Here is a 13,973-nt window from a genome sequence, read left to right on the forward strand (position 1 = left end):
AACACACACATCTATCTCATCATCTCTCCACGTTTGATTCTGCTGAAGAACACTGAGGTTCAGAAGACACAGGCGGCTCACTGACACGGACTCAATAGGAGTTTGATTTAGGAGCATTTATTTGACATTATTAAAATATTACTCTGACAGGTCAACCAATGGTGTGAGTAATGCTGTGCTATATGGATTGTGTTAGATGATATCGTAATCATTTTTTTAATGATGTGCGAGTTGACATTATAGCGTATGTCACTTGCTTTGCAAAATCCAAACAAAACCACACCTTGAGAGAGCACATGCTTTCACCGCATGACGTGGCCTTTTTAATGCTGTTAGAATGCAATGAAATTTAAGATATACAAAGCTATTGTTTCATCTATGAGGTGTGTCTTATATTCATACAAAATTATATAGTTAAGCAATATCACACGAGCAAGGGCGGTGTTTTCCCCAAATATCAGCAGGATTGTGAATGTTATATTGTTTTTATAAAACAGTTCAATAAACAATAGATGTGTCCCAAATGCCAATTATGTATGCAATTATACACGATGTACTAATACACTATATACTTATACACTATGTACTTATACACTGTGCACTTATACACAGTGTATACAATATATACAATATATATATACAATATATACTTATACCCTATGAACTTATACACTATGAACTTATACACTATGTATTTATACACTAGTATGCACTTATACACTATGTACTTATACACTATGAACTTATACACTATGCACTTATACACTATGAACTCACACACTATGCACTAAAGCCCAATTTATACTTCTGCGTCGAACCTACGCCGTAGCTACGCCGTAGGCTGTGCGTAGCGCACGTACCCTTCGGCGTACCCTGACGTGCACCTCTCCAAAAATGTAACAACGCGTCAATTCTACGCGGACGCAAGCGCTGTGATTGGTCTGCTCAAACCGCTCCCTCGGGTTTCACATGCTCCCTCTGCGTGCGTCAACGCGGACAACGACGCAGAAGTATAAATTAAAACCTATGCGTAGTCTACGGCGTAGAGGCTCCGGCGTAGGTCCGACGCAGAAGTATAAATCAGCCTTTATACACTTATACACTGAAAAACTAATAAACTATGCACTTATACACTATGTACTTATTCACTATGTACTTATACACTGAGAACTTATACACTATGCACCTATACACTATGCACTTATACATTATTTACTTATTCACTATGCACTTATACACTATATACTTATACACTATGAACTCACACACTATGCACTTATTCACTATATACTTATACACTATGTACTTATACACTATGCACTCATACACTATGTACTTATACACTATCAACTTATACACTATGCACTTATAGACTATGAACTCACACACTATGCACTTATGCACTATGTACTTATACACTATGAACTTAAACACTATGCACTTATACACTATATACTTATACACTATGTACTTATACACTATGTACTTATACACTATCAACTTATACACTATGCACTTATGCACTATGTACTTATACACTATGAACTTAAACACTATGCACTTATACACTATGAACTTATACACTATGAACTCACACACTATGCACTTATACACTATGCACTCAAACACTATGTACTTATACACTGTGAACTTAAACACTATGCACTTATACACTATGAACTTATACACTATGAACTCACACACTATGCACTTATACACTATGAACTTAAACACTATGCACTTATACACTATGAACTCACACACTATGCACTTATACACTATGTACTTATACACTATGTACTTATACACTATGAACTTATACACTATGAACTCACACACTATGCACTTATACACTATGAACTTAAACACTATGCACTTATACACTATGAACTCACACACTATGCACTTATACACTATGTACTTATACACTATGTACTTATACACTATGCACTTATACAATATATACTTATACACTATGAACTTATACACTATGTATTTATACACTAGTATGCACTTATACACTATATACATATACACTATGAACTTATAAACTATGAACTTATACACTATGTATTTATACACTAGTATGCACATATACGTTATGTACTTATACACTATGCACTTATACACTATGAACTTATACACTATTCACTTATACACTATGTATTTATACACTATGCACTAGGGATGCACGGTATACCGGTACTGCAAAAATACCGGTATATATTATATTTCAAACGGTAAAATATCATAATTTTGTTCAATTCGGTATTTGATGCGCTGCTGTTTGGAAGTGCACCGCTAGGCGGCAGTGCGCTACCTAAAGGCCGTGTGTCAACCAAAGCGTTTTTTCACGCAGCTGGCGTAAAATTCCAGTTGTTTTCAATGAGAGCGCCACGTTTTTTAAACGCCATGAGCGTAACGAGGCGTTGGACGTGTATTATACACTTATGCACTATGTACTTATACACTATGCACTTATACACTATGTACTTATACACTATGTACTTATACACTATGAACTCACACACTATTCACCTATACACTATGCACTTATACACTATTTACTTATTCACTATGCACTAATACACTATGAACTCATACACTATGTACTTATACACTATCAACTTATACACTATCAACTTATACACTATGAACTCACACACTATTCACCTATACACTATGCACTTATACACTATTTACTTATTCACTATGCACTAATACACTATGAACTCATACACTATGTACTTATACACTATCAACTTATACACTATCAACTTATACACTATGAACTCACACACTATTCACCTATACACTATGCACTTATACACTATTTACTTATTCACTATGCACTAATACACTATGAACTCATACACTATGAACTCATACACTATGCACTTATACACTATTTACTTATTCACTATACACTTATAGACTATGAACTCACACAGTATGCACTTATACACTATGTACTTATACACTATGAACTTATATACTATGTATTTATACACTATGCACTTATACACTATGTACTTATACACTATGAACTCACACACTATGTACTTATACACTATATACTTATACACTATGAACTTATACACTATGAACTCACATACTATGTGTTTATACACTTTGCACTTATACACTATGTACTTATACACTATGAACTAACACACTATGTACTTATACACTATATACTTATACACTATGAACTCACATACTATGTGTTTAAACACTCTATGCACTTATACACTATGTACTTATACACTATGAACTAACACACTATGCACTTATACACTATATACTTATACACTATGAACTTATACTCTATGAACTTATACACTATGTATTTATACACTATGCACTAGGGATGCGCGGTATACCGGTACTGCAAAAATGCCGGTATATATTATATTTCAATTCGGTATTTGATGCGCTGCTGTTTCGAAGTGCACCGCTAGGCGGCAGTGCGCTACCTAAAGGCCGTGTGTCCACCAAAGCGTTTTTTCACGCAGCTGGCGTAAAATTCCATTTGTTTTCAATGGGAGCGCCGCGTTTTTTAAACGCCATGAGCGTAACGAGGCGTTGGGCGTGTATTTAACGCTCAAGCGCTGAGCGCCCGGCGTTTTTTACTGGTCGCCGAGGGGTTGAAAAATGTTCAACTTTGGGTAAAACGCTGCGCTCATCACTGTCACTTGTTACGCAGCCGTCCAATCACAGTGGAGAAGGGGCGGGACAAATATCACACCGACCAACTGTCACAACATTCTTTCTGTACAAAGACATCAACCAGCAGAGCTAACCGTACAAAATGGATGAAAAATAAATTTTTACTATGAAACAAATTATCTACGAAATTAGTTACAAGTAAACTGTGCTGCGGATATTCTGTATCATAGCAACAAATCGTCTCAACTGAAAAAATGCAGCGCTGCCAAAACGCTCTCAAGTGCCCACAGCTAGGCGTTTTCAGCAGAGCGTCTAGCGTTTTCAGGCCGGCTAAAAACGCTTTGGTGGACACGCGGCCAAACTGACGCGGGTCATGCGAAACCGGCAAACAGTGACAACAGAGGAACAGGATGGATCAAACGAAGCTCATTCGAATTTCTACACGCCCGAAATGAATAAATAGAGAGAGCAGTATGAGTGAAATAAGGCATTACTTTGCCTACAAAAGTAATGAGAAAAGTAAAGAAACAGATCTCAATGCACCACTCTGCAAACGGGGAGGCAACACATCAAATCTGCCTAAGCACTTGACTTGTCAGTTGCTCATCCTGACTTGTTCAAAGAGTTCAGAGATCGAGAGGTTAGTCCATCATTCAACTGATTTAATTTAGACTTTTATTGAACACTGAACAGCGCACATACGTAAGAGCTTATCAATTATATATGATACGGTAAACACGAAAGCTCAAATCTGCTTGCATGACACGCTAGAACCAATTAAGTTTAGGTCTCATCATTTTTGCATTTTCAAACAAACATATATTGATTGAATTTGAATGATAATAAATAAAGAATAAAAATTTGAATAATATTAATTTGAGTATTAGTGATAGTATAATGAATGGCATATTAGTGCCGCTGTGGTGACCCCTAGAGGAATAAGCCGAGAGAGAGAGAGAGAGTAATAGTAGTAATATGAATATTACTAATATTACAATTAAGCTACATTTGTCAACATTCATTAGGTAACCAGACCTAACAGTATTTTAGCATTTATTAATCTATATCAATCAGTAATTAAATGACCTAGAAAATTAAATATACTAATACATGTTTAGCAATGCATTAAAATAATATGAACCCAAACAGTAACCAAACCAGGATGTGTATTTTATTTTTATTTATTTTTTTAAATTTTACCTACTGTATGTTCCCTAACTGAATTATTATTATTTTATTTTACATTTTGATACCTTTTCTTAGCACATTTGGTAGTGGAGAGTTTCAAGCAGTGTTTTTTAAGTATCACTTAAATTTTGAGACTTTTTTTTTTTTTTTTTTTTAACTGTGGTATCAATTTAGTATCGATACCGAGGTATTAGGTTCTGGTATGCACTTATCCTACTATGCACTTATACACATCCTACTATGCACTTATACACTATGTACTTATTCACTATGAACTTATACACTATGTACTTATTCACTATGAACTTATACACTATGTACTTATTCACTATGTACTTATACACAGAAACTAATAAACTATGAACTCACACACTATGCACTTATACACTATGTACTTATTCACTATGAACTTATACACTATGTACTTATTCACTATGAACTTATACACTATGTACTTATTCACTATGTACTTATACACAGAAACTAATAAACTATGAACTCACACACTATGCACTTATACACTATATACTTATACACTGAGAACTTATACACTATGCACTTATACACTATGTACTTATTCACTATGTACTTATACACTATGTACTTATTCACTATGCACTTATACACTATGCACTTATATACTATGAACTCATACACTATGCACTTATACACTATGCACTTATATACTATGAACTCATACACTATGCACTTATACACTATGCACTTATATACTATGAACTCATACACTATTCACTTATGCACTATGCACTTATAGGGCCGCAAATGATCTTTATGCTATATGCCCTATGTACACGGCATCGGTTGTCTGTGTGTAACAATGCCTAATATATTGCTCCTTTTAAATAAACAAAACAAAAAATAAATAAATAAATAAAAAGACATGTGGGTAGGTTTGTAAAGAAGGACTAATTGCCTGCACACATATATATTCAAACGTGCATATCTATAGACTAAACACGTGATGCACATGTGCACGCCGTCTGCGTTTTCGAGGTTTCCGCAGAGATTACCTTGTTTTTCTCTCGAAATATTTCAAGGCTTGCACCTTGGAATCTATTTCAGGGATTGCGTTCTCAAGCCTCCAAATTCGCCAGCGTGAAACGGTACGTAATGCACTAGTTTTTGATCGAATCAGAGGAAAAAAAGCACAAGCGTGGTTTCTCGAGAGAGAAATCGCAGCTCATAAGCAAACTATAAAGCTGCTGAAACATTACATGTCACATCGATGTCACGTGTCTTTACAGGATTTTTACGGGTTGTGTGTGAACACACTCTCTGATTCTGGAAAATCACTGTCAGTGTGAATGAACCAAAGTCAAACGGAACCCGGGTCAAATCCCAGGTCACTTTATCCGTGTATTTTCCGGAATCTCTGTGTGAAAGGGGCTTATGTGAGCCAAGTAGTGTGTCTGAATTCATAGTGTTCATAAAACAGTGGGTGTAAAGTACCCGGGTGACCTACTACTTCCAGCAAGATTACGATGGACTTACTATCCCATGAGGCCACGGGAGCGATGCAACTGATGCCGTAGGTCACATGACAGTGACAAAAACAAAATCTTATAGCATTATTTATGCAACTGTAAATTAATTCAAGCTAATTCTGAACTGCATTAACCAGTCTGTGTATAAACCATATACATGCCACTTCAGATGCAGTTTCTGGAAAAATAGATCCATCACAAAAACAAACAAAATGTAGTATTGTTATCGACAAAATCCCATTTCAAATAAAATATCAATAACCACATTCAAATCTAGTTTATACTGTGTACTAACTGAACGGTGAAGCTCAGGAGATGTTTGTTGGGTTAATCAGACCAGACAGTAAAGCCCCGCTTTACATAACAGAGCAAAGCAAGCATGTTGCTTAGTAAAAGCTTTCATTCTCTCTCTCTGCTCTGTTCTTCTTACTCCAGCAACTCTCCAGATATTTACAACCACTGGGATTACACACAATGTTCTCCATTAATATTTTATTAGTTCACTGATAATCACAGCTGAGGAGGAATACATTGGAGCCGAGCGCACACTGGGAGAAGCTGCTGTTTATTACCCAGTCACTGAGGAGGCATAACCAGTTAATCACTTAAGTAACTTCAGCAAGAAACATAAATGACAAACAAGTCCGCCTCATGGGGATGCTTGAATTATGCAAACACCATAAATAAATAAATAAATAAATAAAGTAAAAACACAGGAATCCACCTTTGTGACAAGAAAACTGGAAGTGAAATTCATAGTGCGAATACTGAGAGAAAAATGCCACTGCAACACAAACATGAATTGCTTCTGTAAGAATGAGCAGGCTTTCAATCTCTACCATTGATTGTTTTTCCTCTCCATGAAATGGCTTTCAAACCACTTACAGTGAGCAGATGTCCTGTTTTGCATGGGGTAGTCCTGTATTTCCCAGGAAGAACAGCACATCTGGCTACCCTAAAAGCTACAGCCTAAAGCTTTCTGGAGAGATAAAAAAGGTTTGTGTGGCTCCTTCTCCAACCTAAAATATCGAAACCGTTTACCTTTCGCAAGATCTACCCCACTGTCTGATTTTGATTTATTTGAACACATCTGTTAATAGATCCTTTTTCACACCACCAAAATATAAGTTTAAAAAAGCTGTAAGGATCATAGTCGGAGAACTGCAGACGTTAGTTCAGAAAATCTCCAAAACTATCATTAGACGCCACCTATACATAATCAGCACTTCTTTGGGAGGGTTTCCATTAAAAAAGCACTTTCTGTCATCAAATAACAATCTCATACGCCTACAGTTTGCCAAAGTCACGTGAACTTTCAGTGGAAATGGGTAGTGTAGTCGAATGAGACCAAAACAACAACAAAAAACAGGTCAAAAACAAAACTATAGGTATTAAGATGTTTTGACTGCTGAAAGGTTTTCATTCAAAGGCCCCAAGACAACTTTGAATGGTATCATATGTTAAATCTGATGGCACACCTCAAAATCACACAAACCTGAAATTAACACAAAAATTACTAGAGAATAAGGGTTTTGCCATGCCCATATCAGTCCACCATAGAAAAGCAAGGCTGCCAATATTAGTGTGTGATCATTTGCCTGGTTTCCACAGAAACAGAAAAAAGGTCATAACTCCCCCTACTGGTTAATATGTGCTGTACACACACACACACACACACACACACATACACACACACACACAACACACACACACGCACACGCACGCACGCACAAACACACACACAACACACACACGCACGCACGCGCACGCGCGCACGCATGCACAACACACACACACACACACACACACACACACACACACACACACACACACACACACAAACACACACACAAACACACGGACTACATGACTAAGCTGAAGACTGAAAACCAAAAACCATCCTCAGAGATACTCATACAACACCTAAACAGACACAAATCACTCAAAACACACAACACACACACACACACACACACACACACACACACACAAACACACACACACACACACACACACACACACACACACACACACACACACACACACGGACTGCATGACTAAGCTGAAGACTGAAAACCAAAAACCATCCTCAGAGATACTCATACAACACCTAAACAGACACAAATCACTCAAAACACACAACACACACACACACACACACACACACACACACACACACACACACACACACACACACACACACACACACAAACACACACACAAACACACGGACTGCATGACTAAGCTGAAGACTGAAAACCAAAAACCATCCTCAGAGATACTCATACAACACCTAAACAGACACAAATCACTCAAAACACACAACACACACACACACACACACACACACACACACACACACACACACACACACACACACACACACACAAACACACACACAAACACACGGACTGCATGACTAAGCTGAAGACTGAAAACCAAAAACCATCCTCAGAGATACTCATACAACACCTAAACAGACACAAATCACTCATTAATATCTTGTATTGCCACATAACAATAAATGTCCACTTCTGTTTTCCAAGTCCCGAAGGTTGGTTAATGATGACCAAATTCTAATTTTTGAGGCAAAGTATTACTTTTAGTTTAATCAGAGTTGAATCAGAGTTTATGAATTCAGAGTCCAGCATTGGGGATAAAGTTAATATGACATGCACATTCCAAAGCTAAATAACTACTGAAAAGTTTGTTTTCTAGATTAGTTTTCAATGCATGAGTAATTCGACCATCTATAAAATGTAGAGATTCTCAGCCTGTGCTTGCACTCAATGTTCAATGTACAATCAGGATCCTGAACCAAAGCCTCTGTTCAGAACCACTGATTTAAACTACATCGATTTTATTATAGAAATTAGTATGTTACCCTTCAAAAGTTTTGGGTCGGTAAGATTCTTTAAATGTTTTTGAAAGAAGTCTTTAATGCATTTATTTGATCAAAAACACAGTAAAATTTTGAAATGCTATTAACATTTTAAATAGCTGTTTTCTATTTGAATATATATTGTAAAATGTAATTTATTCCTGTGATCAAAGCTGAATTTACAGCATCATTACTCCAGTCTTCATGCTGCTTCATATGGTTTTTCAGAATCCTTTGATGAATAGAATGCGTCTATTTAAGCATTTATTTAAAAGAGAAATCGGTAACACTTTAAAATAACTGCATGCCATGAATCATTAGTTAAACATTAGTAAGTAGTTAATTCATCATTCATAAAGCATTAATAGACATTAATAAACAGTTTATAAATACAGCTATAATTGTTTTATTCTTGATTTATAACCATAAATATATGTAAATGATTAATAAACTCTTTAAATGTACATTTATACATCTTATTATTTAGACATATAGTAATAGTTAGTGTGTTAATAAATACTTTATTATACCCATCTCCTTTCTAAAAGCTTTACGAGGCATAACTAGTCCTCACTTTAGATGAGCTCACAAAAACAGTTAACGGAAAACGATTAAATTTTTTATAACTACCCGAATTAATCATGAATTACAGAAGGAATATGTGTTAATAAGGCATTTATTATAACATACTTGTGTAACATACAACTGACGCTTTTAAATCAATTTAATGTGTCCTTGATGAATCTAAGAATATAAAAAAACGTACTGACCCCAAACTTTTGTACAGTAGTGCATATAAAACATTTGTGTCTGAAACTTTACTCCAGACTCACTTGGCAAGCTTCATTTCGATCTGTTGGCGAATCTCCTGTCGCTCCTGATCACTGCGCACAGGGAAGATGTTCCTGTCCTCCAGCTCCTGCTTACTGGGCCTGTTACGCAGCTTCACCGCCAGAAGCTCTTTTCTTATCCGCCGTGGAAGTGTACCTGCACACACACACACACACACACACACGATCATTAATGCTAGGGAAATGGACTAAGAGCAGCAATCTGCACAAACATGGTCAATTGTAGGCAGACTCATGCCCCCGACATAATAAAATGTATAACATAACATAAACTATAACATAACAACATAACATAACACATAACATAAAAGATAACGTAACAATTTCAATATTCAATGTATAAAACAGATGTACATTGTTTTTTATGACTGTGTAAAATGTATTTAGAATATAGTGGCATTAACACAAAAACCAATAATTTTTCTCCTAATAAACTTTTTTCAAAAGTATTTGTTTATCAAGCAGTGTCAGAGAAGAGCTGGAAATGGAAATTTGATATATGTGATGTGTGAGGAAAGCAAAGATAAATCAGGGTATATATCATTTGTGAACAGAACATGTTTGTGTGTAATTTCCAGTCAATCTGTAAATTCTATTTGATAAATAACTGCCATAAAATGAGCTTTAGCAAGACATAGTCTTTATTTCAATGTTTTTAAAATCTCATTTTGTCATTTCCAAACATCTGGCTCATCCACATTTGCTGTGACTTGTCCATGCCCTGTTTCAATCCCAGTGTTCCTTGTGTGTTTGCAGTGTGTTTCTCTCTGACAGCAGACGCATTAGAAGTAGGACACCAGATGTTGCTGACAAATCAAGTCTAGAGGAAGAAAAGCCTCTTCGTTTCTGCCATGCAGCATATTCTGAGCGCAACATTATTAACAGGCACTCAGAGACCAATTTGTGGAAAAAAAAACAAGATTTTTCTGGAGAAAATGTGAGCAGTGCTTGTGATGCTAGGGGTCGCTAACCTCTTACAATAACAAAGGCGTAGATGACGCAGTGAATAAGCGGGATGATACTTGTCGTCATGATGATGGATCTAATAATGTTTATGGGAAATAATGTTTGTGGATGAGTGTATACATTGATGTTTTTAACATGACTGTGGTGTGAAGCGGGCACAATTGCTAATGAGAGACAGATCTCAGCGCCACACGTGAGTCCCGCGGATATAAAGGAATAAGGACATTTCAATAGCATTTTAAATAGCCAACCCCCAACCCCCCCCCCCCCCCCACCCCCCACCCTACAGACTTTCCTGCACGCACCAGAAGTCGTTTTTGCTAGACAGACTTTGTTAAATATTGTCACCTACATCCGAAAAAAAAACGAGCACAATTTGAAATAGTCAAATTTTCATCAAGCAGTAATTTGGCATGAACCAATCACTGAATATATTTCCTTATTTAAGAATATTCTCAGATACATTCGCATTGAATTCATCATTTTCAGGAGAATACATTATGATGTTCACATTGGAAATGAAAGAACACCTATTGCAACATGTCTTAATTACAAATATTATACTCCATATTTATGTTTACATAATATAGTGTTATTTTTTATTTAATCTATGTCAATTATGAAGAGTGAACAGCATGAGTAGGATTGGATCATAAGATGGGTAAGACACGATTTTGACCACTTTATTAAGTTTTGTTTTGTAGAAAGCCTTTTTTTAAATTAAATTTCATTTTTTATAAATTGTACCTTAATTTTAATCACTGTTTCATTAACTAATTGCCTGGAATTAAGAAATAAGAAGCAAATAGCAGACATATAATCAGGAGGACATGGAAGCGCGGGTGCGATCTCTTGCGCGTGAACTGGAGCTCGTCTCATAAATGAACCGAAACTCGGCGTAGGCTGGGCCTAAATGTCTACTTTTAAACAAAATTCTAAACGAAATGATAACATTTTAGTCTACAGTAGCCTAGTCAGGTAAGGTCAGGTTTGCCGATGTGCGTTATTGTCACACTCTCAGAACCCACTACATCCCTCACTGGCCACCAGAGGCCACTATCACCCGAGTATTGACTTTCTCACACATCACTCCTGGACTGATTACTCACACACCTGCCACCACTGATCACTCACACACCTGCACCCTGTTATCTACCTGCATATAAGCCCCATTCACTTCTCATACAGTGCGAAGTCTCGTTTCCTCTGTGAACATTCTGAGCGTTTATCCCTGTATCTCTGCCTACCTGTGTTTGACCTCCGCTGATCTGATTATCCCGTTGTCTGCTGCCTGTCTCTCGACCCTCTGCTTCGTCCCTGGACTTCTCTTCTGCTCGCTGCCAGCCCTGACCCCTCGCCTGGATTTGATAAGTGTGAGCCCATTCTCCATTGCTGATCTTGCCGGTGTCTGACCCTTTTCCTGCTTACTTCTCTTCTTAATAAATACGTTGCAAATGGACCTGACTGCCTCTGGTGATTCATCACAGAAGACTTCGCCACAACAAGGTTCACCAACGATGTCTGCACTCACCGCAGCGTTCGCTGCCCAAGCGGAGCAACTCGCCACTCATCACCACCAACTCAACCGTCTCACATCGGTAACTGAGGAATTGGTGAAAGCCATTCAAACCATGCAAAACCCCGCTCCCAACCCTTCTCCACAGCAAATACCACAACCAGCTCCCCGTGCCGCTGAAGGCCAGTCCTCTATGAGCGCGCACCCTCGCCTCGCACTTCCCGAGAGGTTTGATGGAGACCCAGGGAGATGCAAAGGCTTTATCCTGCAATGCACACTCATCATTGTCCAGCAACCCATGCTCTATTCCACCGAAACCAGTAAGATCGCCTTTGTTTGTTCTCTATTAACCGGAAGAGCATTGGACTGGATTACGGCAGTATGGCGAGCGGATGGTACAGCTTTTCCCACCTTCGAGACATTCCTTCAACACCAGCTTTATGCCAAGATCGAGAAGTGTGAGTTCCATCAGACCTCCACCACGTTCTTAGGATACATCATCAGCCCTGAGGGGGTCGCCATGGATGAGGGCAAAGTTCGAGCTGTTCTTGAGTGGCCACGACCCAGCACTCTTAAGGAGCTACAACGCTTCCTCGGGTTTGCCAACTTCTACCGCCGCTTCATCCGTAATTTCAGCATTGTGGCAAACCCTTTGACATCTCTGATCAAGAAAACTACATCACGTCTTCCCTGGAATGAGTCAGCCACTCGTGCCTTAAAACAGTTGAAACAACTCTTCACGTCTGCTCCAATCTTGCACCATCCCAACCCCGACCTACCCTTCGTGGTGGAGGTGGATGCGTCGAATACTGGCCTGGGCGCAGTATTGTCCCAACGGCAGGGGTCTCCACCCAAACTATACCCCTGTGCCTTCTACTCAAGAAAACTCAACGCCGCTGAGAGAAACTATGATGTAGGAGATCGTGAACTTCTGGCCATGAGGGCCGCCTTCAAGGAATGGCGACACTGGCTAGAAGGAGCCGCTACTCCCTTCACCGTACTCACCGATCATAAGAACCTAGAATACCTCCGCACCGCCAAAAGGTTAAACCCCCGACAAGCCCGCTGGTCCCTATTCTTCACCCGTTTTCAATTCACGGTCACCTACCGTCCAGGGTCTAAGAACACTAAGGCCGATGCCCTGTCGCGACTGTACGATCCAGAACCATCCACCCAAGCTCCTGAAACTATCCTGGGTCCCGACCTCGTCGTTGGTCCCATCCAGTGGGATCTTGAGACCGAGCTGGAGCAGGCCAATGCTCAAACGGAAGTTCCCATAGCCTGTCCGCCTCACAGAATCTTTGTCCCTGAGACACTTCGTAACCAGGTCCTGGAGCATGTTCACGCTCTTCCTAGTTCCGGTCATCCAGGGGTTACAGCCACCATTCAACTCCTCC

The 13,973-nt window shown here is 38.4% G+C and overlaps 1 protein-coding gene across 1 annotated transcript in view; it reads right to left on the reverse strand.

The window, feature by feature from the left end:
• phactr3b (phosphatase and actin regulator 3b) overlaps window positions 1-13,973 on the reverse strand; it is a 107,151-nt gene that overhangs the window by 30,075 nt on the left and 63,103 nt on the right. The window contains exon 8 of the mRNA XM_077202627.1: window positions 10,077-10,230. Coding sequence (XP_077058742.1) covers window positions 10,077-10,230 — 154 coding nt within the window. The remainder of the gene's footprint in view (window positions 1-10,076; window positions 10,231-13,973) is intronic.

The sequence above is a fragment of the Siphateles boraxobius genome, unplaced genomic scaffold (genome assembly GCF_051911475.1).
Source record: "Siphateles boraxobius isolate OS27281-9 unplaced genomic scaffold, OSU_SipBor_1 5, whole genome shotgun sequence".
Classification (NCBI taxonomy): Eukaryota; Metazoa; Chordata; class Actinopteri; order Cypriniformes; family Leuciscidae; genus Siphateles; species Siphateles boraxobius.